The 27,129-nt window shown below is 42.9% G+C and overlaps 1 protein-coding gene across 1 annotated transcript in view; it reads left to right on the forward strand.

Annotated features, from left to right (window-relative positions):
* The window catches only part of HYDIN (HYDIN axonemal central pair apparatus protein), a 421,862-nt gene that overhangs the window by 117,238 nt on the left and 277,495 nt on the right, over positions 1–27,129 (forward strand). Inside the window, exon 8 of the mRNA XM_069087496.1 lies at positions 17,682–17,781. Within this exon, the coding sequence (XP_068943597.1) occupies positions 17,682–17,781 (100 nt within the window). The remainder of the gene's footprint in view (positions 1–17,681; positions 17,782–27,129) is intronic.

The raw sequence follows: 27,129 nt of genomic DNA on the forward strand, positions 1-27,129 counted from the left end.
TCACTGCTAGGCCTTCCCTCTAGGCTTATGTAGTCTTGCACATGAAGTCTTCTCCACCTTGAGGCATACTCTTTGGTCCAGTGACCCTGGCCTCCTGGCTGTTCTATGAACAAGACACTCCATATCTTGGCTCCCAGCATTTTCTCTGGCTGTTCCTCATGCCTGGAATGTTCTCCCTCCCCTATTCCAACCTCTGACCTCCCTGGTTTTCTCTAAGCCCCAAATAATATCTCACCTTCCAAAGGAAGTCTTCCCTAACATCTCTTAATTGCAGAACTTTCCCTGTCTTGATTATTAACTCTTTATCCTCTATGGGTGTATGGGGTGTTCAGGGAGGATGAGCACCCTTGGTGGGAGGGCTGCTCATCCACCTTTGGTGTTTACCTTCACCCAACTCTCACCTGTGACTTGAAGGAACTGTATCACAAACAGCAGACATGCCCTGGAAAAACCACGTTGGCAGACAGGCTAAAGCAGGTTGAAGGTCACTGGCAGGCCTCAAGCCCATTGGTGAGTTAGGGGAATGTTTACTTGGAGCACATGAAGACTTTCCTTTCAGAATGGGCAGATGAGGACAGTTTGTCCTGATGGCCATGAAGGCAGCTAAAGCAGGTGCTGTGGAATGCTTAGAGCTTGGTCAGGCTTCTAAGACCCCAAGGCCATCCCCTGCACCCCAGGCCATCGCCAAGCTCTTGACTTTGTCATGTGCTGAGCTTCATTGACCCGGGACGACAGAGTGAGGATGATGCCTGTGTGCATCATTGCACTCACTTCAGTGCAAGCCATGAGCAAGTCAAGGCATCACCCTCCTAAAGTCATTGGCCCTCTTCACATACAAAGGACAAGCAACAATTGATCCCAAATGTGACTGGCTTTGTATATATTTGTTTGCATGTTGTCTCCCCTGCTAGATTGTAAGTTCCTTGAAAACAGGGACTGTTTTGTGCCTCTTTTCTGTACTTGCAGTGATTGGCACAGTGCCTGGCACATAGTAGATTCTTAATAAATGTTTATTGAATTGAAAATGCTTTTTGAATGACTGACATGGCTGCCAAAGTGATATTCCTAAAGTACAGGTCTGACCATGGCAGATCCTGTGAAGCAGGAATGGACCAAAGTTTCAGAACGCAGACTAAGGGATCCCCACAAGTCTGCTCTTTGCCTTGTTGGGTATGGATGACCCTAAGTACATGGATGTTCGTGGTAGTCTAAAAGAGGAATCATATCTGCACGGGAATCAGCATAGGAAGAGACATAAGTAAGATGACCTTGTATCTCCTTTGGTACATTCCCATATAAAGCCTCCTTGCTTGAAGTGCTTCCCTTTCCAGCTCTGCATAAAGTAGATCCTTAAATATCATAATTAAACACTTCCAATGACCAACCCTGTAGGTTGGGGCTAAAAAATAGAAACTATATTGGACAGTGAAAGCTCTCTTATGACAAGGCATCATTTCAACCAATAGGAATCAAAACATTTCTTTTTAACAGAGACAGGTGAAAATAGTGCTTTTTATAACAAATGAGCTTAATTCCATTTATGTTTGGTGGAAGAAAATTATTGCTGGGAACAGGAAAAGGTAATATCCCACTCCCTGAGAAGTCTGTAAATCACTTCTAATATCAGCAGTGTTTATGAGAGCCATAATGATTTTCTGTCTCTCTCACATGCTGTTCAGTTTTTCTTTTCATAATAACATTCATTAGTGACTGTTGGCGATTTTTGTTGAGAGAGGGCATAGGCATAAAACCTTTCTAGTCTCTTCATAAAGATATTTTGCTGAAACCAGCAGAGCAATTTCAGTTTTGTGAAAATGAATTGTCATTTATTGACTCTCTACCCTTTCCCCCCTTTGAAAGAAAGAAAAGAAGGAAGGAAAGAAGGAAGGAAGGAAGGAAGGAAGGAAGGAAGGAAGGAAGGAAGGAAGGAAGGAAGGAAGGAAGGGAGGGAGGAAGGAAGGAAGGAAGGAAGGAAGGAAGGAAGGAAGGAAAAGCACAGTGTCTCCATGTAGAAGCAACCTTTGAACTGAAGTCCATGAGAATTTCCCATGTAAATTACCTGATACAGATGTTTGATTGAATGTATTCTGCCTTCTTTCACAAGGGATTTTCCCTAATCCAAAAGAATTACATGGTTGGATTAGCTAGCTAGTAAGGGTTTATATGGTGCTTTAAGGTTGGCAAAGCACTTTATATAAATATATATATATTATATTACCTATTTTAATTGAAACAAGTACATTATATGTAGGTTATATTTTTTTTGATGAATTAGGTAAACCATGAGTAGATAGTATTTATTCTTCTTGATTCTGTACTTTCTCAAATTTGGGTCTTACATGACCATGATGGTCATGATAGAAAGCATATTACCAAAAATTAAGGCTATGCAGAAGGCCTGGGTTCTTATCCTATTTCTTCTACTTTCAATTTTTGTGATTTTGAACCTGATTCCCTTCCCTACATCTTAGTTGTCTTAACTATAGAATGAGGAAGTTTAGTTATATGATCATAGTTAGAGAAATAAAAAAGGAATTAAGAGAGTTGGTGTTCCCAGTAGCCAAAATCAATGGGAAATATAATTTCTTGGAATACTGAGCCATCTTAGGTCACCATGGTTATAGTAAATCACCATGAAAATAATTGGAACGTATGTGTTTCCCATATGTTGCCAAGGATGAGAAGGTAGAGATGTTCTTTGAAGAACTTGGTAAGCCCTCTAAGTTCAATAGCAAATCCTTTCAAGGATTTCAGTGCAAAGATGGGCATCGGGGGCCCATTAGATGATTCAGTGTCAGCTGTTTTAATCCTAGCACATGAAATCAATCATATGATCCCTTTCAGCTGTGACTCTTCTGCTCCTAAGATTTTGGTTTCTAATGAAGACTAGGATTCCTTTGAGAAGTCGTTTCATAGATTATTGGCTGGCTTCCTAATTCTGGAGATGTTAGTTCTAGTCGACTTTTTAAGATGGATTTTAATTATTATCTTTATACAGTCTGTATACTGAGTCCTGGTCTCTCCCCTGAACATCTGCAGCTACTGATTAGCAGTTTCTAACTCAATGCCCTATTGACATCTCAAATTCATTATGTCCTAGACAGAATCCATCTCTTCCCCTCTGCTACTGCCCCCCAACTCTCCCTTTCTTCTGAACTTCCCTTTCTCTGTTGAGGGCACTACCATGTTTCTGCCCACTCAGGTCTGTGACCTCAGATTCCCTCTTAACTCCTCACTGTCCCTCACACCCAGATAGTTGCCACATCTCATCATTTTTACCTCCACAAAGTCTCTTCCATCCATTCCCCTTTCTCTGTTCACAGTCATCTACCTCAGTGAGGATGGCATCACCTCTCACCAGGACTACTATAATAGTCTTCTAATTGGTTTCTCTGCTCCAAGTTTTGTGCCACTCCAATTCACAGCACAGATATGACCCTCTCACTCTCCTATTTTATAAGCTCCAATGTTCATCCATCACTACTAGAATCAAGTGTGAATGCCTATGTTTGGCTTTTAGAGCCCTTCACAATGTGACCCCGACCTATCTCTCCAGCCGAATTGTACATTATCCTCCCCTTTCCTTACTTTGCAGTTCAGCAGACTGGCCTCACCATTCCTCATGCATGACTCTCCATATCCCTTCTCTATCCCTTTGTCCTGGCTGTCTTGCGAGCCTAGAAGGTATTCCCTCCTCCCTGCTGCCTCTTAGACTTCCTCGTTCATTACCAAAGTCAGTTGAAGGACCACCATCCCCTTCTACACAGAGCTTTTCCTGATGCCCCCGGCTGTCAGTGTTCTTTCTTCCAAATTCTTTATATTGATTTTTAATATATATTTGTCTGCTCTTATGTATGTCTGTTCTTATGTTGTCTCCCTAATAGAATATAAGCTCCTTGAGGTCCTTTGTTTCTGGTTTTGTTTCCCTGGCACCCAGCACAGTACGGCACATGATAGATAGTTACTCAGTGTGTGTTGCTTGATTTAGAAGGTAGAGCAAATTTTGAACCATCAATCATTTATCGTGCTCTGAATGAAAATGTAAATATGAGTGTAATGATGCTTACTGAAATAGGTCCCAGCTCATTGAAGGAAATCAGCAGCAACAGCATCAGGCCATTCCTCCTCTTGCGAGCAGGTGTCACTGCCGACAAAGAAGGCTCCAGGAGGAATTGAAGAACCATAAGGTTAATTTAACTGAGCATTCAGAATGGAGAGAACCATCTTATTGACCATGTAAGGGATAGTGAAGCATCATATGCAGTCATCCCAGCCTTGAGAAGGCACACCATCTTTTAGAGGACAGCTCAAATATGGTTTGATTTATTTTCCCAAACAGACATTACCTGTCAGCTCAGCCCAGCTCAGCAGCCCCAGCTCAGGGAAGAGCCCAGGTGGCTACCAAAGGACCAACCAAGATCAAGCTTTTTGTTGTAGAAATTTTCCAGCTTCCTGCCCTATTAGCCCTGAGTCACATTGCAAACATGTGGGAGCTGACTCTTCAGAAATGGAAACCAGAAAGGGGAAGGGAGGACAAAGATTTGTTGTTAGCTTTCTGTCCTTGATAAGTCATAGCTGTCTTGTCATGATGCTTTAGCTATTTTTCAGCCTCCCTTTATTAGGACTGAGCCCTTCATACTCTTCCTGCTCAGCCAAACCTTTTCCAGTTGTGCCCATGAAGTCCCTATTGTCCCAGGGAGCCAATGTGGGTGGTGGGAGGCACAGGGATGCCTTTGAGACACAGCAAGGTTCCCTGTAGCTCACTAAATGAACCAGCATCCATTCCAACTGGAAGAGGTTATAAGAACAAAGGCCCCTCCTGGACAAGTCTCTTCTCCCCAAAGGCAGACAACCAAATCACAAAATCATATGTGATTTAGCACAATCCTATAGCAATTCCCATTGGATTGAAAATGAAGTTGGAGGGAACTCATTCCCATACTTTGACTGATCACTGGTCAAGCCTAGAAGGGACTTTCTTTATGATTTCCTTGGCCCATACTCGCTGTATACAAAGGCTTTAAAGTAGATGTAGCTGCCTACTTTGAGAAGTTATAGTAGAATGGAAAATCTCTTACTGTTTTGTTGGCCTTGTGGCTATTTTGTCTTGTTTCGGTGGATGCTAATGATGATGGATTGTTTTGAGTTGAGAATTTTCATTTCTTTCTTTACCAGTTAGTCTCCTCTCTAGGACCACGCTCTTTGCCTCAAGTAGACCCAGAGTGGATATGCTTCTCTCACAGACTAGCCAAATAAGAAAAGATGTTGTGGAGTCTTAACTAGCTTAGCCTAACTGTGTGGAGGTTGTAGCTTTGAATTGGCTGTTCACTGCTTCCTGTTTGTATGGGGAAAATCTGACTTCTTTGCACATGCTTTTAATTTAATTTTTGAAAAGAATATTTTTTTCTTTGGGGATTTAACTGATTTATAACCAAGGAAAGTGTGAAATAGCTGGAAAAAGTTGGTTTGACTGGTTAGGAATTTTTTTTATTTGGGTAGAACACAATGAGATTTTTCACCAATTGCCTATTACTTATTGGGCCACCCCAGGGAGGAGGAAATAGAGTCCTGCCAATGTGTTTGGCAAGCTCCATAAAATTCTGTTAATTAGCTATCTCACCTGAGTGAAATCCATGTAAAGCCATTTTTAAAGGTATATTTTAAAATACAAATGTGAATGCCATTTAACTGTAATAGAAATCCCAGGCTGGTCTGGTTAGGATTCCATTGACTGTTGGTGATGGAGGATGGCAGTATGGCCAAGTGGGAAGACCCCTGGTGTAGGAGTTGGGGGACTTGGGTTCATAGACCACCTCTGCCAATTTCTACCTGTGGGATCTTGGCTAAGTCAAGTTACTTCCTTGGCCTCAGTTTCCTTCTCCATAAAAGTAGAAGGCTGAACTAAATGGCCTCTGTGGAACTTTGTGCCTCCAGAGCTAAGATCCTGTGACAAAATGGATCCACTGATGTGGCTTCTGAGTTTCTCCTGGCCTTTTACAGCGTCTTGTCCATGACAGTACTCATCTTCTTATAATTACAGTGCAGTTAAGAAAGTCACACCAAAGGCAATAGCAAAGGCACAAGAAGGGACTCCCCACCTCTGTCTCTAAAAGACTTGCCCTTGCTCAGCTCTCCTCTAATAAAGTTCTTCTGCTTCTTAGCTAAATTCTCTGAGGAAGCTGCCACCACATCTTCCCCTTTCTTCTTCTTAACCCTTTCTAATCTGTCTTCCAACCTCATTGTTCAACTGTAACTATCCTCTCCAACATTACCAGTTATTTCTAAGGCGCCAAATATCATGATTGTTTCCATCTTCATCCTTCTTTACCTCCTGGCAGCATTTGGTAGCGCTGATCTCCTCCTGGATACTCTCTCCCCTCAGGTTTTGGTGACACCCCCTATCTCTCTGACCTGTCATCTCATTCTCGGGCTTCTTGGCTGGGTCTCCATCCATATCGTGCTCTCTGAACATGGGTGCCCCCAAAGCTTTCTCCTCAGCCCTCTCCTCTTTTCATTGGATGCTCTCTCACTTGGTGACCTCATCAACTCTGCTGAGTTCATTATAAGCTCTGCAGATGATCCACTGATTTAGATATCCATCCCTAGTCTCTCCCCAGATGCCCACACCTACATTGCCAGCTGTTTTTTGGACACCTTTAAATGGGTTTTCTGAAGGCATCTTAAACATGTCCAAAACAGGATAACTATTATCATCTAGGATGATACCATTCTCCCAGTCATCCAGGCTGACAATGTTGGAATTATCCTCCATTCTTCCCTTTCAGTCACCCCCAAGGGAGTGAGGGCCCTCTCAGCCTATCCCACAAAATTACACTGTAATTCCAGTAACTGATAGGGCCATAGCTAGAGAGCAGAATTTGGATTCTGGAAGACCTGAGTTGGAATCCGGCCTCTAGACACTGTGTAACCCTGGACAAGTCATGTAGCCTCTGTCTACCTCAATTTCCTTCTCTGTAAAAGAGGGATAATAATAGTATCTACCTTCCAGGGTGGTTATAAGAATTAAATGAGATGTTTGTAATTTTGCAAAGAAACCTCAAAGAGCTATATAAATGCTAGCTAGTATTGTATATTTATATAAACTTACTTTATATATATGCATGTATATAGGTGTAGATTACATATATATTTTTACCAAGTATGTGTGTGTATATACCAACTGCTAATGTCCTACCTTAGCATCTTATATTTAGCTGCTTTGTATATATATATATATATATATATATATATATATAGTTTATTAGCTGTATAGTTATGCAGTATATATTTTTTATTTGTACCTCTTACCTCCTTCCCCTCCCCCATTAGACTGTGAACCATTCCAAACAAGAATCTTTCCATTCTTGGCATTTGCATATCCACAGTCCCAGTGCCTAGCACAGAGAGGACGCAGAGTTGGTATATGGATACTTGTATCTCAAAACAGTTTTTCCCTGACATACACTGGTTGTGCACTCCTGACAAGTCACTTATGCACTGGTCCAAGGTCATTAGTTACAGAATAGCTGCTGATCTGCATTGATGGAATTCCCCCTGCCCCGTCCCCCCAAGTTCTTTACGCCAATGAAATCACAGGTCGAAATAAAAGCATCTGAGTGAGAAATGTTGACAGGGACAGAAATGGCCTCAGGGTTGATTTCAGAAGTGTTAGAGCATCGATGGGCAATGCTACAAAGCAGGTGTGGGGAGAGAAAAAAGTCATAATGAGCTCCAGGACTAGTCTGAGTATGTGCAAATGAAGCCCTGCTTGGACATGACACATTGAGTTCTCTCTGCAGGGAAAGGGAGATTTTTACACTTTCTCTTTACCTCCCCCCTCCCCCCCAACATTTCTTCCTGAAGGTTCCTGGTGGAGTCAGAGAACCCCTTCCAAGGAACTCATCCTCTGAGGAGAGACTGACACTCTTCTTTTCCCAGTAATTTGGAGGCTCTTAAAGGGCTCAAGGGGCAGTGCAGGAGGGTTGGGTTTGCTTTTGGATTATCTCCACGCTCAGCACAGGGACCCCTTATTCTGGCACACAGCATTTGCAGTACAAGATTGGGAGCGGCTAAGCCTGGAGCTCATCCAGGTAGCCTGAGCCCCTCCCCCCTCAGGAGACTCCATCACCTCTAGAAGGATTCATCCTTAAGAGAGTCCACTGGTCAGAATGAGACTTGGCACTATTTAAGTTGTCATCAAGTAAGGGAAAGTTTCCAGAGGAAATGAATGGAGCAGATCTCAGGTTTATTTATTTATTTTTTTAAGAAAGAGTAACATGATTGACTTTGATAAAGCGAAGATATCTTGGTCTTCGTTCTAGGTAAGATATTTGAATGAGTCATTAGAAATGACCTGGAGCATGCTCATAGGGCAGCCAGAGTTCACAGAGCACTCAGCAGGGAGTCAGAGAGACTTGTCTTCCTGAGTTCAAATCCGGCTTCAGACCACATACTAGCTGTGTGACCCTGGACAAATCATTTAACCCTATTTGCCTCCATTTCCTCATTTGTAAAATGAGCTGGAGAAAGAAATGGCAAACCGCTCCTGGATCTTTGCCAAGAAAACCCTAAATGGGTTCACAGAGAAAATCAGAAGTGACTCAACAACAAAGCATTGGGGGGCCACATTTGAATCTTCTTTCATCCTTTCCCCTTGCAACACATACACACACAGAATCACTAACACAGCCTATTAATAAATGCGGTATTTATTAAACACCTCCTGTGTTTCAGGCACTGTGCTAAACCCTGAGTTCACAAAGGAGATGTAAAAGATGATGTTAGGTAGCACAGTGGATGGAGCCGTGGGCATTCAGGAAGGGAGTCAGGAAGCCCCAAGACCCTGCCTGGCTGTCGGGCCCTGGCAGGTCACTCCACCCCTGGCTGCCCCAGTTTCTTCAACTCTGTGATGAGAAGGATAAGGGTACCCACAGCCCAGGTCTTATTGGGATCAGATGAGATAATATTTGTAAAGTACTGTGTAATCCTTAATGCCCTAAGGAAATGCTAGTTATTATAGATATTATCATTGTGCTTGTTCAATTGTTGAAATTGTTGAACTGAAAATAAGCCACAAGCCAGGTTTTCTCATGGAATTATATAAGAATATTTCATGCCAAATCGATATGGGTGTTTTTTAGATGACCAAGAATGCAGAAAAGGACAATAGATATTTTGGTATTTTAAAATATATTACATTGTGCTCAGTGTTATGCTAGGTGCCATATGGAATATAGAAATGAATAAAAGACAATAAACAAAAGATCTGTGCCCTTAAGAAGATGACAAATTTACTATAGCAGGTGAGAAATACATGCAGCCAACTGTAATATGAGGCAGTAGGTGAGAAGTGTCATGGGTAGTACAAGAAAGTACTATGGGAGCTCAGAGGAGAAAGGGGGGAAATATGGAGAGAGAGGGGGAGGGGAGAAAGTAGAGAGAGGGAGGAAAGTAAAGAAGGGGGAATGAGAGGGAAAAAGAGGGAGAGATGGAATGGGAGAAGGGGAGGAGAGAAAAAGGAGAGGGGAAGGGAGTCAGAGACAGAGAGGAGGGGAAGAAAGGACAGAGAAAGAGAAGGGGAGAGGGGGAGAAAAGTAAAGAAGGGGGAATGAGAGGAAAAAGAAGGAGAGATGGAAAGGGAGGAGAGGAGAGAAAAAGGAGGGGGAAGGGAGAGAGAGATAGAGACAGAGAAAAGGTAAAGAAAGGACAGAGAAAGAAAAGGGGAGAGGAGGAGGAAAGTAAAAAGAAGGGGGAATGAGAGGAAAAAGTAGGAGAGATGGAAAGGGAGAAGGGGAGGAGAGAAAAAGGAAGGGGGGAAAGCTAGAAGGGGGAGAGAGAGAGTAAAGGAGAGGACAGAAGAAAGAAAAGAGAAGAGAGGAGAAGAGGAAAGAAGAAGAGAGGCCAGTGTAGTGGACAAATGAAATGGACATGACAGCAATGCCAATTGAAGTGTTTATTAACCAGCTGGTAACTGCCTCCCTAATAGGGAAGTCTTCTGTAAGATGCATTTTTATAGACCTAAGTGTTGCTAACAAACAGAGTATGTTTCTAAGGGGGTGCGGTGCTATTAGTATTGTTCCTATTGAGGCAAAGCCTTAGTATTGTTCCTAGTGAAGCCAAGTGAAGCCACGATCCCTTAGCAAAGCCTTGGATACAAACATAAACAGACCTGAATCTGTGGGAATCTGTGGCATGTTTCTAGCAACATAGGTGAAACATTTCTTTACTATTGGGGCCTATTAGGTGGTTTCCAAGGAACCTAGTAGGGGTCCCCTCTAGCAGGTTTAAGGGGCATTGGTGTATGATTTCTGGTGGGCACTTCAGAGAGGAGAGGAAAGGAGAGGAGAGGAGAGGAGAGGAGGGGAGGGGAAAGAAGGGGAGAGGGGAAAGGAGAGACAGAGAAGAGAGAAAAGGGAGAGAGAGCAAGAGGAAGAGAGAAAGGAGAAGGGAAGGAAGTAGAGATGGAGATAAAAGGCAAGGGGAGGGAGAGGGGGAGGAATAATTACTTCCATCCTGAAGTAGCTGGTGTTAGAGCCAGGCCTTAAAGGAAGGGTAGGATGTCCACCAAGTCCAGAGGCAGTATTCTAAGAACTCATGGTGTGTGTTCAATCACTCTGACAACAAAAATTGTTTGTTTAGCATAAATAAGGTCTGCTGGAGAGTGCAAAAGACCAGAGTGTTCAGTGGACTTTCTCCCTCCCAACTCCATTTTTGGTCATCACTGTGGTGATCCTTCATAGACTGTGGTTCTTGGGTCACATATTTTCTGACAGACTAGGTTCTGTGGCTCATACCTTACTCCCCCACCATGTACGCATGTAACTAAATGGGCTTCCCTGATTTGTGCCTTTGTGGAATTTGTTTTTTTGCCTCCAGAAAAAAAAGCAGCAAATGTCTGACCATGGTGATAGGAGTGATTCTGTTGCAAATACAACAGGATTGTAATTGCTCAGCACTCCCCTAGCCCCAACCCCTAGAGTCAGTCACACTCAATCATTTAAATCCAGTTCAATTCAACAAGATCCTACTATGTGTGGAAGCTTTGTATTAGGTATTGAGGATATAGTGATTGATCCAACATGGAGCTCAATGAGCAGAAAAACCAACACGATCCCTACCTCTCCACCCACCCCTGTCCTCCCAAAACTGTGATTCAGGGGAGCAGGAGCTAAGTGCCAGGTAGCCAAAAAATGAGCAGACTGGGGGTGGGGGGGGGGTGGATGAATTGTTTTCACCTGGGGAAAGTTTGAGAAGCCTTCTTCGATAAGATGGCATCTGAATTGGGCCTGGAAGGATGGGAGGCACTTTAACAGGAAATTGATCAGAGAGTTGGGAAAAGGAGTCCATGATGACCCCTCAGTAACAAGCCTGGGAGACTGGGAAGGCAGTGTTGCCATTAGCAGAAATAGATAAGTTAGCAGATGGGGCAGAGTTAGTGAGCAAGATCAGCTCAGTTTTAGATATATTGAGTTTGAGGCGTGCAAAGGCCATGTAGATAGAGTTATGCAGTAGGCAGATCTAAAACATTCTAGGCAGGAGAGCTTGGGGGCAATGATAACAATGTGAGAAGCAGCTATATCTTGGAGGTGGTTATTGAAGCCCCAAGAGTGGATGGCATTATCAGGGAGAGAAAGGGAGGAGGAGGAGACCCCCTAGCTCAGTACCTTGGCTGAACTCATGTTTGTGGATATGGTCATAGAGTTCAAGCTGAAATGGGCTTTGGAGATCACCTAGTCCTATGTTTTCACTTTACCAGTGAGAAAACCAGGCCTGCAGTGCTTAGATGTCTTATCCAAGATTACACAGGCAGTAGGTAACACATTTGGGTTTCTTAGCCAGGCATGTCCTTCCCATGATGTCAGGTTGGAAGAAGAAGAGCTGGTCAAGGAGAAGCAGAGGTCAGAAAGGTAGAAGAACCTTGAGCTAGGGAAGGGGAGGTTTTCTTGTCAACTATTGTAAAGAAGTCAAGGCAGCTGAGAAGAAAACCAGAAGACCCTTAGATTTGGTGATGACCTTGCAAAGAGCATTTTTGTCAGTGAGCATGGAAGCCCATCCCACTCATTGGAGTTCATGACTGGAAACATACTGATGCTGCATCTGTTTTTCAAACCCTCCTTCCTCCTCTGCATGATTCCGTGGATCCAAGTGTTGCTGTTCTTCTTTCCATCACCTTGAGGGACTTCGTGCCTTTCAGTTTTTGAGAAATGAGCAGTACTCACTGATGGCCAGTTCTGAGGTTTCCTGGATTCTCAAATGTGCCTGTGTGGGGCTGCTGGCTGTGGGTGGGGAACAACACGTTTACTTCCTCAAGAAGAAAACAAACAGTATTTCAGTACTCTGCTTTACATTTGCTGTAACAGATTCATTAAAGTCCAATTGGCACTGAATAAAATTTCATATGAGTTTCATTAGGTGTTAAATTATAATGAGAATTTGCCACCATCCAGGTTACAATTAAAGAAGGAGCCATTCAAAGGATAAAAATTACAGGAAGTCAGAGCCAGAAGAAGACTTAGAGAATATTTCATTTAACTCCTTCTTTTTACAGATTAGCAAACTGAGGTCCAAAGAAACTGATTTACCCAAGGCCATTCAGCTAATTAAGCAGCAGATCTGGGATTAGAACCTAGAGCTTTGGGCTCCCAGTCTAGTTGTACCCCACTGGGCAGGGACTTTGTGACACCAAAAAAAAAATACTCTTGGCATTAATGTGAACCCAGGATCAGAGTAAATTCATTGCAAGCCTCATAATCAAGAAAGGAAAAATCAGTTTTCAGCCTGCCTACTTAAAAACATGTAGAGGGCGGGGCAGCCAGGTAGCACAGCGAGTAAGAGCACCGGCTCCAGTGTCAGGATGACCTGGAGATAGAATCCCGGGCTTAGACACTGTAGCACCCACCCAGAAACACCTGGCCCTGTAACCTTGAGCAAGTTACTTAACCCCAATTGCTTAAAAAAAAAAAAACATGTAGAGGGGATTCATGGTCAGGCGACCCAGAGGTCTGTCCCATCTCTAACATTCTATGATTCATTAATGCCTCCAATTTTTCATACTAGTCAACATACTTTAAAGATGAATTGAAGAGATGACCTTGGGGTCAAAGCAGGTCAGCCAAAAGAGAGAGGAATCCAGGTGATCAGAAAGGGATCTGATGGTGTCCTCAATTGACAAGACCCTCCAATTGTGTCAGTGTTGAAGACAGTAAATTCTAGGTACAGTGGCCATATAGAAACCCTTTTGGTTCTAGGACTTGGCATCCCAGTGGCTCCCTTCATAATCGACAGGAATGTTGCCTGCAGAATGTCCTTGTTCGGGCTGATTAAGTTCATAAATAAAACCTGGTTCCCGGCTCTGTTTTCCGTCCTCTTGTTTTGATATCTGCATTTTAAACTGCTCTGTTCCCTTTTCTGCTCTTGACTGGCAGTTTGTTCATTTCCAGCCAGACTAGAAATAGAATCTGCATCGGGGACTGTCTGAACCTGGAGCCTAATTATTTATCACATTGTCTTTCCTGGGTTCTCTATTTGGTTGGTGGAAATGTATTTCTGTGTTATAGATTTAGGGTGTATTCATTACTTATGATCATCTGGCCCATTTACAAGAATCATAGGAAAACCATAGGCTATCAAGGAGCTGCTTTCCTTCTTGCTTTTAAGTTTATTCAAGGTAAGCTTTTAGGGATTGTCATTCTGGTTTTTCCAGGTGATGCGTATGAATTTGTATTGGAGGAATCACTAATTCATTCAAAAAAACAATCGTTCAGCCTCTAGTGCTTAAGATGCACTCCATGATAGGTGCTGGGTTTACAAACTCCAGAAATCAAGACAGTCTTTTCCCTTGGGAACTTCCACTGGAATAGGGAGACACAAGAGGCCTGTAGGTAAACACAATGCCATGTAGAATGTGATAGGAACAAAGGAGACATATGGGTAGAGTGTTGTAGGGAAATATGAGAAGGAAAAGATAAGTTTGAGCTGGTAAGGAAGGAGGGCTTGGGGGCAAGGTAGCACCTGCCCTGCATTCTGAAGGAAAAAAAGGCAGGGAAAGCCTCTGAAGAAGTGTGGCAGCAGGAAATAGAAAGACAAGCCTGGAAAGAATAAAGTAATTTGGAAGAGTGATCCAGAATAAGGGGGGGAAGTCAGGTTGAGGATTGTAGAGAGCCCTAAATGCCCAAACTCAGGAGTCTGTTACAGCCTAGAGGTAGCAGGGAGCAGCTAAAAGTTTTTGAACAGAATAATTGGTCAAACTGGTGCATTAGGAAAGTTATTTTGGCAGCTGTGTGAAAGATTAATTGGAGAGCTGAAATTGGAGGTGAAGACAGTTGTCCAGGTGAGAGTAGATGAGTGACTAATGTGCTGGCACTGTGGGTGGAGAGGAGATGACAAGACAGAAAGAGACTGTAGAGGCAGGTTCAATGTGGCTTCAAAAACCACTGGGTAAGGGAAGGAGATGAGGATTTGTGAAGCGCCTACTACGGGCCAGGCGCTGGCTAGGTGCTTTTACAAATATTATCTCGGTGTTGCAACCGCCCTGGGAGGTAGGTGCTGTTATTATCTCTGTTTTACAGATGGGCACACTGAGGCAGACAGCCATTAAATGACTTGCCCAGGGTCACACATCTAGGAAATGCCTGAGTCTGGATTTGAATTTAGGTCTGTGTGTATCCACTTTGCCACCTAGCTGTGTTATAGGGAACAGAAAGGGTTGGAAATGACTCCAAATATGCCCACATCTCCCCCACCCTCACTTGACCCTTCCATCCTCACTGTCATCCTGTATCTCATGCCTTTTGGGCCTCAATTCCTTCAAAGAGCCTCCACTTTCTCTCCTTTCTCTGCCTTCTTAACCCTTACAATCTGGCTTCTGACCTTATCATTCCACCAGAACTGCTCTCTCCAAAGTTACCAGTGGTGTCTTAATTGTCAGACCCAGTGGCCTTTTCTCAGTCCTCATTCTCCTTGACCTCTCTGCAGCTTCTTACCCCGCTGACCATTTTCTCCTCTTTTACACTTTTCTTTCTCAACTCTCAGGGCACCACTCTAACCTGGTTCTCCTGCCTATCAGACCCCTTTTCAATCAGTCAATAAAAAGGTCCTAAGTGCCTACTATCTGCTTAACCAGAGGTGTCTCTTTCCTGGACCTTCTTCCTTCTCCCTCTGTCCTTCTTCCCTTAGTGATCTTATGACTCCCATGGATTTATTTAACATCTCTGTGTTAACAGTCTACCTATCTCATCTCCAGCTGCCTTTCAGACATCTCACTTGTGGTGCCCAAGAGACGTCTTAAACTCAATACGTCCAAAACTGAACACGTTTCCCCTTAAGCCTAATTGTTCTATTACTGTTGAGGGCAAACACCATCCTTCCAGTCCCCCAGACTCACAACATAGGAGGCGTCCTGAACTCCTCACTGTCTCTCACTACCCCTATGACCACCCCCAAGATCCAGTCTGTTGCCAAGTCCCATTGACTTCACCTTGCAACATCTCTTAAATGTGCCCCCTTCTCTCCTCTGACACTATCCCCACCCTCGTACAGACCCTCATCACTTCACACCTAGATTATTGCTAGGGCTTCTGGGAGGGGGGGAAGGGTCTGTCTTCCTCAAGTCTCACTCGTTCCTATCCATCCTCCATTCAGTCACCAAAGTGTTCTTCCTAGAATTCAGGTCCCACTTTGTCACCTCACCCCAACCACCAACTCAGTAAATTCCAGGGACTCCAAATCACATCAAGACTCCAACACAAAATGCTTTGGCATTCAAAGCCTTTCATAACCCAGCCCCTTCCTATTTTTCTTGTCTTCTTACTCCTTACTCCCCCACATGGACCCTTTGATCCAATAACCCTGGCTTCCTGGATGTTTCACGAACAAGACACTCTTTTTTTTTGTCTCTAGGAATTTTCTCTGGCTGTCCTCCATGCCTTGAAGACTCTCCCTACTTATTCTACTTCCTTTAAGTCCCAACCAAAATACTACCTCCTCCAGAAGCCTTTCTGAGCACCTCTTAATTTCAGTGCTCTCCCTTTCTTAATGATTTCCTATTTATCCTGTACATGGCTTGTTTGTACATATTTGTTTGCTTGTTTTCTCCCCCATTAGACTATGAGCTTCTTGAGGGCAGGGACTGTCTTCTGCCTCATCTTGTATCCCCAGTGTAACATGATTCCTATAAAATAATAGATACTTAATAAATGTCTGTTGACTGACTGACTGATATGAATTTAGGATACCTAAAGGAAGAGATTCCAATATTCCTAAATTATTAATTTTGATGTAAATTAGAATCATATCAGAATATGAATTTGATGGGGATGAGATCTGAACCCCTAAAAGGAAAAGACCATGTCTTTGGGACCTGGACCATAAAAAGGAAAAGCCTTGGACTTTCCCCATGTCATAGGTCCCTTCCCAATCAGCCCTTGCCAGTTAATTAACTGTTTTTTCATTGCCTGCATCTGGCCCTGATTGCCCTAAGGGACCTGGGACACATGGGAAATTCCAGGACTTTTCTTTTTTGGGGATCCAGATACCAAAGACATGTTTTTTTTCCTTTTAGGGGTTCAGATCTCATCCCCACCAAATTTTAATTGCTAGACCAGTTCACACTTGGACTTCTCCTTTAATCCTCTTAATTGGCTACAGGAACAGAAGGCTTACCATACAGGATCAGCAACATGGTCCAGCCAGACCAATATTGTTTTGTTTTTTTTCTCTTCCCTACTTATATATTCTTTCATTTAAAAAAATTGAGACAACTCTTTTGCCCTATGTAGTTTCATTTATATTTCTTGAAATCGAGGTCTGGAAAACCAAGGGATTCAAGTGGAGCTGTTTGACCACGCCCTAAACACAAATCACTCTGGCTCTCACTGATTGACCTATAATAGGTCCCAGCCCAAGGTTCACTTAGTCTTCCTTAGGGTTTCAAAGGCCCAGAGTGAATGTAAATGGCAATTTCTTTTCTGACCAGAAACCCTGTGGGTCTTCCCTTCCTAGTTTCTTCCCCTCCCCCCCTTTCTTTTTGTTGTTGTAGAGTAAACAATCTTTTGCCTCCTTTCTTACCTAGCCTTAAATCACTGAATGGGTGTTGCCTCAAACAAGCTGAGACCTGGGAAAGACCTTAGCCAAGGTCTCTCTCTAAATCTGGGGTCATCTCCAGTCTCCTGACCTATATCTTGCTACTGGACACAGATGACTTTGGAGGAGAGAGTAGAACTGATGACTTTTCCTAGTCTTGCCTCACTTAAATCCAATTCACTTGCAAGTCAAGACATCATCCTCCTGATGTCTTTGGTCCCCTTCCAAAAATGAAGGACAAACAGTAGCACCAAGGGAAAGAAGGAATGTGCTGCAGCAAAGAACAATGGATCCTTGGCATTAATCTCCAGGTTTAGGAATGTGTCCCAAACATCTTGGTTTCCTGAACTTATTTAAGCCCTTTTGAAATTACTTATGTTTCTAATTTGTGCCACCACTTGAGGCAGCCAATTACAGATGATTACTCTATTTCATAGTACTCTCTGTGATATGTCAGACTGTATTTCATCTGGGTAAAATCGTGCCTCCTTTTCTTTATTTAAAAAATTCCCTTCTCGTACTTCAAGGGATTACAGTATGGAGCACATTTCAAAGTTGGGTCTTCCTTTGATTGTGCAGTGATTTTTTTTTCTTTTTTTCAGGAAGGAGATGTTTGGCCCAATTCAACAACTCAAATCAGTGTGACATTTTACCCTCGAGAAGCCAGGGTCTATCAGCAAACAATCTACTGTGACATTTCAGGTACAGAGCAGAAGGTTTCAATCAGATGGAGGGTGGGGATGGGAGATTTCATATGAAAACCAAGGGGTCAAAAGGCTCAGACTCAGGGGTCATGTGGCTCATCTCCATCCTTTACCACAAAGAGCTAATTTTTAATCTTCGTTCCTGTAACAGTGTCATGGTTATTTCTGGAAGAAAAAGACTTGCAGCATTTGCACAGTATTGTTCAAGTTCCTTCAAGGTCTAAAATCTGACAAAGAAAGGGGGTTATGGCATCCCATATGTTCCATATGAAGCTATAGTATGATATGAAACATGCAGTCTTGGGCTGTGGTGAGGGGCAAGATGTTGAAGACCATGAGGGTGAGAGTCTTCTTGTCTTTGACCCTGTCAGACATTAGCAGTGGAGTTGTGCTCTCTTTTGGGTGCCATCTTTGGGGAAGGACATTGACACTCTGGAGCACTTTCAGAGGATGAAGAAGGGTCTAGAGTTTATTCCATATGCTGATTGGCCAAAGTACTTGGGGATCGTTGGTAAACTTAGGAAGGACATGTCACTGTTGTTAAGTATTTGTAGAATCCTCATATGAAGGACTTGACTTTTCCTGCTTGGCACCTGTAGCAGCAAGCACCCCAAGCGTCCTCAGGGTTTGCCACCACCACAGGTTCTTGGATCTGCTTTGTTAAAGGAAAGCAACTCAAAATGGGTTAACAAGCTTACTTTAATCAGTCAGACATATATCGTTTACCTTGTTCAGGAGAAAAGGTCAGCACCCTGAACCTCAAAGTATACAGGCATAATTATCAAGACAGAAACATCAAGTAGACAGATTTCCAAACTGTCCAACCATTACATCCATACCCAGTCAACATCTGGGTTTCCACATTCTGGGTTTTTCAAAGCTGGGGGACTCTCAACAACGGCTTCCCAGAATTCAGATCAAATCGCAGAATACTTCTCAAAGTGAGTCCCAAAACAAAGCTACACATCAGGGCTTATATAGCCTTCTCCTGGCTCAGAGAATGTAACAACCTTATTGACTCACTGGCCAATCAAGAAGTATCAACTGAAAAACAAGCCTCCCACCCCAGTCTCCAGGTGCACTTTAGCCTAGGGGCAGGGAAGATCTTTAAATTTGCATTTCCATTACAGCACCATAGGGAAGAACCAGGAGCAACTAATTGTTAGAAGTTGTAGGGACATATCCAAGCTGTATTTCAGGGAAAACTTTCCCTATTTAGAGCTATACAAAAGGGCAGCAGGCTACTTCTGGAGGCAGTGGATTCCCCCTGTCCTAGGAGGTCTTCAAGGCAAGGTTAGGGTGTTGTACCTGGCCCCATTCTGGGTCCCTCCCCCAACCAGCTGTCCTTCACAAAAGTAAGCAAATTGCCAGGTTTAGCTCCACCTAGGGTTTCAAAATGTATACTGACCAATCACTGATTTTAGTCTCTGCAACCCTTGGCCATGGGTTGCCTTTAAAAGCTGAGGCTTTTCAGGCAACCCTCAATGTTGGATTTGGGGTAGGGCCCCGAGCAGACATGGCACCAATAAAGGGTTCACTTCTAAATTGCTACTTGGGTCTTGTTCTTGTATTGGGTACAACAAGGGGACCACTTGTTGGGCTTGTTGTAGAGGAGATTTGTGTTCAGATTTGGGTTGGCCTGGATGGCCATAGATATGTCTCGTAACTCTAAGATTCTATGAAAACTGTGTGATTCTAATTAGGTCAAAACTATATATATATCCCAGGATGCACAGGAATAGAATGTCTCTCTTTCCCGTGGCATTGAATATTGCAATAAATATGCTCTGTTTAATGGGCAAGGGACCTGGCTTACATGTGAGGGGTCCCCTGAGTCTAGACTGGTCTCTCACTTGAAGACCCCTTAGGCATGTGGGATCGTAATCCCTAGTATGTTTCCAAAGTGAATCTTCAGTGGATCCAGCTCATGACCCAGTCCCCCGCATGACTCATCTGAATCTTTGTAGGGGTCCAGGAAACCCTGTGGCGTTTGACCATTCTACAGTAGAGTTGAAAAGTGGCCCATGTTTTATGTACATCAAATGACGCCATCTCCCCACTTCATGCCTCCCATCTGCCATTTCTGGCTCCTCTGGCTTCCTCCAGGTCCTTCCCATATAGGAAGCCTTTCCTGATCCCCCCCTTGATGCCAATGCTGTCCTTCTGATGTTTTTCTCTATTTTCTCCTGTCTATATAGTTGCTTGTAGATGTCTCCCTCATTAGACAGTGAGGTCCTTGGGAGCAGGGACCTCTCTTTGCCTTCCCAGCTCTCAACACTGTGCCTGGCACAATACTATGGCCCCCAATAGGTTACTGACTCTGGTTCTGGGACATTCTTCTGGCCCACAGCTTCCTGGGGATGATACAGTTAACTGTATTCTGGGATATTTCACCACTCTCCGTCAGCATTCAAACAGTATGTAACCGGTTACTATTATTTTACCTTTATATCTTTATTTTTAATGGATTTTCTCTTTTATCTTCATATCACTTATAGTATTTCTCCATGTCCCCCTCAACCTCCACCAAACACAATCACTCCTTAATAACAAAGGATACAAAAAGAGGGAGAAATTCATCAAAACCAACCATATCAGGAAAGACTGACATTATGTTCCAAACCTCCCCCCCGCCTCAGCCCTTGCAAAGGAATCAGGAGAAGAGCATCGTCATGTCTCTTCTCTGGGCCAAGCTTGGCCGTTATAATTTCATGACACTCAGCTTCAACTGCGTTACAACCAATTACTTGTATCGGTCATTTCATTTGGAAGCCGGAGTCCTGCAGCACTGATCCCATGGAGCTCAGATGTGCTGAATAGACTAATTTTCTATCTAAATGACATTCTCTCTTGACTCCACTAGAGCATTTTGAAATTCACCTGGCAAGGAAGTCCTTTTGTTTGTAGAGGATTGCATATAGCATTTACTTGGTAAATTCCATGTAGTTCTATGACTTAGATTGGTAAATTATCTCATTATTATTAAAATTATCTATGACTGCTACTAATAATAATAATATTGAGGGGCAGCTAAGCAGTACACTGGATGGAGCTTCAGGCCTAGAGTCAGGAAGACCCTATTTCAAATGTGACCCCCTCTTCTTGCTTCAAAGACTCAGTGATGCCTTAATATTGGGCTACGAGGAGTTAGTCAAACTTCTCGGATCACTAAGGAACACCTTCTTACTCTCTTCAATTCATCCTCCATACCACTCATAGACCAACCTTCCCTTGCTCAGAAACCTACAGTGCCCACCTCTCGACTCTCATAACCGTCATTCACATAGTTGCTTTGTTTGCAGAATATTTTTCATGTATTAACATATTTAATCCTCACAACAACCCTGTGAGGTAGGTATTATTATCATTATTCCCATTTTACAGATGAGGAAACCGATGCACAGAGCTATTTAATGGCTTGTCCTGGGTCATACAACCAGTAAGTGTCTGTGGCAGGATTAAAACTCAGGTCCTTCGGGTTCCAAGCCCAGCATTCTCAGTATCACTGAGCTGCCTAAGTAGATGGTCTTTTGTGGCCAAAATATTCTTCTCTGTGAGGCCAACCTAGCAACGACCTGACTTGGCTGGGCTAGCACTTATGGACACAGGCCATCCCTCATTGACTCTGTACTTAATGTCCCACCTACCCTGAGAGGTCCTCTGAGGTTTTGTGCTCTGCTGGCATCACCTTTGAAGACCAGGGTAACTAACCTGTCAAGATGAAGCATTGGAGAAACATTCACATACACACATGTTAAAATATGAAATATTATACACACATATGTGTATATTTTAAATGATGGTTACGTTTACATAACACTCCAAGGCGATGTAGACTTTTACACATTTTATTTAATTTGATCCCTTCAGCAGCCCTGGGAGGTTTTATTATCTCCATTTCACAGTTGGGAAACTGAAACTCAGAAATATGAAATGATTTGCCTGGAGTCACACAGCCTATGTCAGAGGTGGGCATCGAGCTCAGATCTTGTTCTGACTCCAAGCCCAGGACTCTTTCTGTGTTCCCATGGGATAGCCGGGGATCAGTGGGCTAGGTATGAGATGAGGAGGGCCTGGGCAAAGCTGGCAACAGTGAGAAGCAGTCCTATTGAGCCGTCTGCGGATGCCTGCCGGAGAATGGACCCTTCAGTCCGTGTGCTTCTGCCATTAAAGGGCACAGTCAATCCATGCAGTAGATCAGCACTGTGGTAGGGCTTACGGGCATGTGTGTGAGGGGGGGGGAGTGGAAGTGCTGACGAATGATAGTGATATATAACAGTTACATAGGCCTTCATAGTTTTCAGAGAGCTTAGCATTCGTGACTTCATAACAAAGCTGGGAGGCAGGTGCTATTGGTATCTTCATTTACACATGAGGAAACTGAGTCACAGAGAGATTAAGGGACTCCCCCAGGTTCCCCCAGCTGGTAAGGGTAGGAGACAGGATCTGAAGTCAGGTTATCCTGACTGCATGTTCAGTGCTCTGTGAACCATACCAGCTAACTACCATAGACCCTGTACTATATGAGTCCCTGACATAGGAATAGAACTAAGTATATAAATAATTATAGTAAAAGTATAGTAAGAGCCACCATAAAGATAACTTCAGAGGAAGAAGAGATTGTATTGATATGTGGGAGCAAACGGATCTTTTTGAGCAGATCCTTGACGGGGGAGTTGGGAGGCCTGTTGGGAGAGATGAAGAGCCGTGCATTCCAGGCCAAGGGATTCACATGAATAATCTCTTAGCTCCTGGCCCTGTCAACCAATTGCTCATGCATTAATAAGAAGTGAACATGCAAACCCTAGAGTGCTATAGAAATGCTAGCTAGTGTTATTAATAATATGAATTAATATTATTAATTAAATTAATAACAATTATATTCAAGGGCATGTAGGTGGTACAGTGGTTAGAATCCGGCCTAGAGTCATGAAGGACCTGAGTTCAAATTTGACCATAGACATTTACTAGCTGTATGACTTTGGGCAAATCACTTTACCTCAGTTTGCCTCATTTTCCTCATCTGTAAATTGAAGATAATTATAGCATCTATCTCTCAGGATTGTTGTGAGGACCAAAGGAAATGACAGTTGTAAAGTACTTACTTAGCACATAGTAAGGCTATGTGAATGTTAGCCATTATCACCACCACCACCACCATTTAATGTGCCCAGGAGTATTGTAGGGACAGGAAGATACACAAGCCCAGTAAAAACATAGTTCCTGCCCTTGAGGAATATCCGTGTTTTATATACATCACACGCTTTCAACTAGATTTTTGCATACTCACATGTGATTTAGTGAACATATGAGAGATCCTTGCAATGGAATTTTCAAAGCCAAGTATAATAATGCAGGTGACTCTTATTTCAATGACACTGTAAGGTTTACAAGCCTGAAGGTGAGATAAGTATCCCAAGTATTACCGCCCCACTCTACCAATGGGGAAGCCAATGCCTTGCCTAGAGTGCCCAACTTGTAAGTGGTTGAGGTGGCCCAGAGTCCAAATCCTCTAACCACACTGACACCAATCACAGTCACAGACCTAGAAGGGACTTCAAAGAGTCTTCTAGCACATCCCCCTGCCTCAAGGTAGGACCACACTGAAACCACCCAGATAAGATAACATTCACTAACATTTTTCAGCCATAAATGATCAGAAATCCTTCCTACTAACTTAATCCTTCCTGCTGTGGCTTCAGCTTCATTCCTCTTGTTATCTTTTCCTCACTCAATTGATATTCTTGCTTTTGAAAAATGGGGTTTGGAATCGTGATAGGTTAAATTCTGTTGGCAAGTTGCAGCATAGAATATGCTACTTGAATGCAGACAAAATTATTAATACAGGAATGGATATCACTCACTCTCCTCATTCTTAGAGGCCAAATACTTTGAAATAATTAGTGGTACAAAAGAAAGCCTTTTGGACCACTCTTTTATTACAACAAACCTCAATATATAAATATATACTTTTTTAATGTAATCAAGCTAACATATGGGGAAAGCTTTGCATCTGATAGTTATAAATTGACCCACTATTTATCCCATGATCTATTTACAATTTTCTTTCTTGGCTACCCTGAAAATGTGATCTATATTCAAGATACTTTTCCTTGGACCAGAGAAATACAGCTTATCATCCATAGACTGGAGCCATTAGAATAACAGGGTGGGCAAGGAAAGGGCTAAGCCGTTTTCCGCATGGTTTCAATCCTTTTGTTGATTCCTTAGAGACTTATTAATGAAGCAGCCACTGGAAAGAAACAACACTAATTAGCCAAAAATAATGTTGCATACCAGCCAACACAAGGGTCAGTTATCAATGAAAATATTCATGGGATGAGTGAGTGAGATTAAAGTTTTAGTTTCATCTCTACTTCTAAATCAACCCTCTCTTTGGCTTGTTGGTTAGGGGAGACTGTCTCTGAGTGAGGGGATGCTATAGGAGGTGGTGAGGTGTGTGTGTGTGTGTGTGTGTGTGTGTGTGTGTGTGTGTGTGTGTAGATGCATGCGTGTGCCCATTTACAGCTTCATCACAGAGCTGGAAGGGACCTCCAAGATCATTTGATCCAACTTCTTCATTGGAAAGGAGAAGAAATGGAGATCCCGATCCAATCATTGACCTAAGTAGTTGATTCTTCCTTGTGAATGTTTTTGTTAATTACATACAAATCAAATACACAAATACTTAGTGAATAATTCCTACAAACAAGATTCTGTTGTAAGGGCTTCTAAAAGTTGCCAGACATAATTCATGTCCTCAAAGAGAGTTGATGAGAAAAGGTCATTAACATGAGAAAAACAAAATGACATTAGACAAAATAACAAATTATGAAGGCCATAAATTTAGAGCAAGAAAGTACATTAGGGGTCATCTAGTCTAACCACCTCATTTTACAGGTGAGTAAAATGAATTTCAAAGAAAGTGATTCCCCCAAGGTTGCCCAGCTAATAAGCAGCAGAGACTGGATCTCAGTAACAGAGCTTCTTCTCCACTTCCAAACCCACAGGTATTATGGGAGCACTGAAAATAAATTTGTGATGATGTTTACTTGTCCATAGTATATCAGTCATTTTATTAATGATAGCATCTAGTGGTGCTCCCCATTCCATTGTATAACACAGACTTTGGGACTGCTCTCCCAAAGCTTGATGCACTGTCTAGCAAAATCCCCACAGGGTGATTGGTTACTTCTCCCCTGGAGTTCTAAAGGTAACCTGAAGGTTGGGGGATTGTTTTCTTATACGGAAGCTCAGTATGCTCTCCTCCATTGATTATCAGTTGATATCAAATGCCAGGTGGCGTAATGAACTTTTTAGAAAGGGGCATTTACTAAGCAAGTAATACAAATACCACTCCCTCCCTATCCTACCCCCCCCCCCATACTCTCCCATAACTACATGATGCAAGAGAAAGTAGGACATATGACAACTCACAGCTTCCGGTTCCTGAATGTCCTTTGCTCCCCTTCCTGGGGTCCTTACCAAGCTCTCCTTTGGCACAATGGATTTTTTTTTCTCCACAGACTCCTTCTAGAGTCTGAAGCTGTCTTTCTTAGAGGGTCTAGTATGTTCTCAGCTCTGGCTTATATTGTCATCAGCCATTTTGGGGACCCTCCTAAGATATCCATGGGAAGTCCAAAACCTTCTGATCTGATTAATTCAATGGCTATATTGCCAAGACATTAAGGTAGACAGTTTAGATGAGGTGGGGTGATTGGTTGGATGAATGGACTCCCTTCTTTGTAGGTAGGTAACATGAATAAAAGACATGGCCCCTTTCATAAGGAATTTACAAATGTTAGAAAGTTAAAGCCATAGTCTGCTCTCAAAATGCTTTGATATATGGTCCTATTCAGTGAGGCATAATTTAAGTACATGCCCATTCATTTTGTGCCTACTATGTGCAAGGCAGAATATTTCTGTATGAAAGATATTGGAGGGCCAAGTAAGGAACACTTGAGTCTTAATAAAATCTTTCATTTTAAATGGTAGATCAACAGGCAAGTCTTTCTTCTTGTATTAGAGCAATTATAAATTATCCTGATGAGACTATTCATAATCCTATTCATAATCCTGATAAGTATTCAGGAGAGAGGGAGAGGGAGGGAAGGAGGGAGGGAGAGAGTGAGAAAGAGAGACAGAGACAGAGAGAGAGGGGAAGGAAGAAAGAACAAGCACTACTGGGTCTTTATTTTTCTTCTCTTCTGGAGAATTTGTAGCTCAAAGCTGCAATAAAAACTGTTCTTTAAAGATAAGAAACTGGCAATGCTTCTGTTCCCTAAAGGTAAGATGTATCTCCAAGGCTGACTAAATTATCATTCCTGCTGCCCAGTGTAAAGAGTGTCTGCAGTAATACTGACTTGGCAAGTAGGTTATAATTTGTAAGGCAGAATCCGGTCAGGGAGAGGTGAAGAGGAGGTGGGGATAAGTAGGGGGGAAATAATGCTGGTTCAATCAATAAATCAATCAACAAACAAACATTTAACTAAGTGCCAAGGGAGCAGGATAGAAGTACTTTTAAGAAGCTTATTTTCCCCAGAGGAGACAACCTGTATATATAGAAAGGTACACACACACCCCACAACTGGGGCATGAGTATCTGAGGGAACTGGGAAAGGCCTGTGTAGAAGGCTATGTTTGAGGCTGAGCTTTGAAGACTAGTTATTCTAAAAGGCCAAGGAAGGCAGTTTCACATATGCAGAGATATCCTGAAGAAAGACATGAGGCAGGATAAGAAGGGTTGTGTGTGAGGAGCAGCAGGAAGGCCACCTTGGTGGACAGAGAAGTGCGTGAAGGGAAGTGATGCATACTGAGCCTGGAAGGTAGGTTGGAGCCAGTTGTGGAGGGTTTTACTTGCCAGACAGAGGACTTGGTATTTTATCCCAGAGGTCATAGGTGCCACAGGAGTTGATTAAGCAGGGAAGCAACATGGTCAGTGCTGTACTTTACAAATATTACTTTGGCAACCACATGGAATGTGGATTGGAGAGAGGAGACATTTGAGGAAGAGGGACCAGTGAGGTTATTGTAGAGATCTAAGAAGGAGGTGATTAAAATGATGGTCATGATTCTATGACTACAGAGAGGAGGGCAGATTCCAGAGATCTATGGGCCTAGAATTGACACATTTTATGAACTGATTCATTACTTGGATGAAGGAAGAGTGAGGAGCTGAGAATGACTCTGAGGTTGTGAAGTTGGATGATTAGAAGGAAGATGGTATCCTCTATAGAGAGAGGAAAATTTGGGGGAGGAATGAGTTTAGGTGTTGTTTCTTTCCTTCCTTCCTTCCTTCTTTCCTTCCTTCCTTCCTTCCTTCCTTCCTTCCTTCCTTCCTTCCTTC

Source organism: Petaurus breviceps, unplaced genomic scaffold, assembly GCF_028583685.1.
Source record: "Petaurus breviceps papuanus isolate PSGF00001 unplaced genomic scaffold, PetGlider_PUasm1.0 182, whole genome shotgun sequence".
Classification (NCBI taxonomy): domain Eukaryota; kingdom Metazoa; phylum Chordata; class Mammalia; order Diprotodontia; family Petauridae; genus Petaurus; species Petaurus breviceps.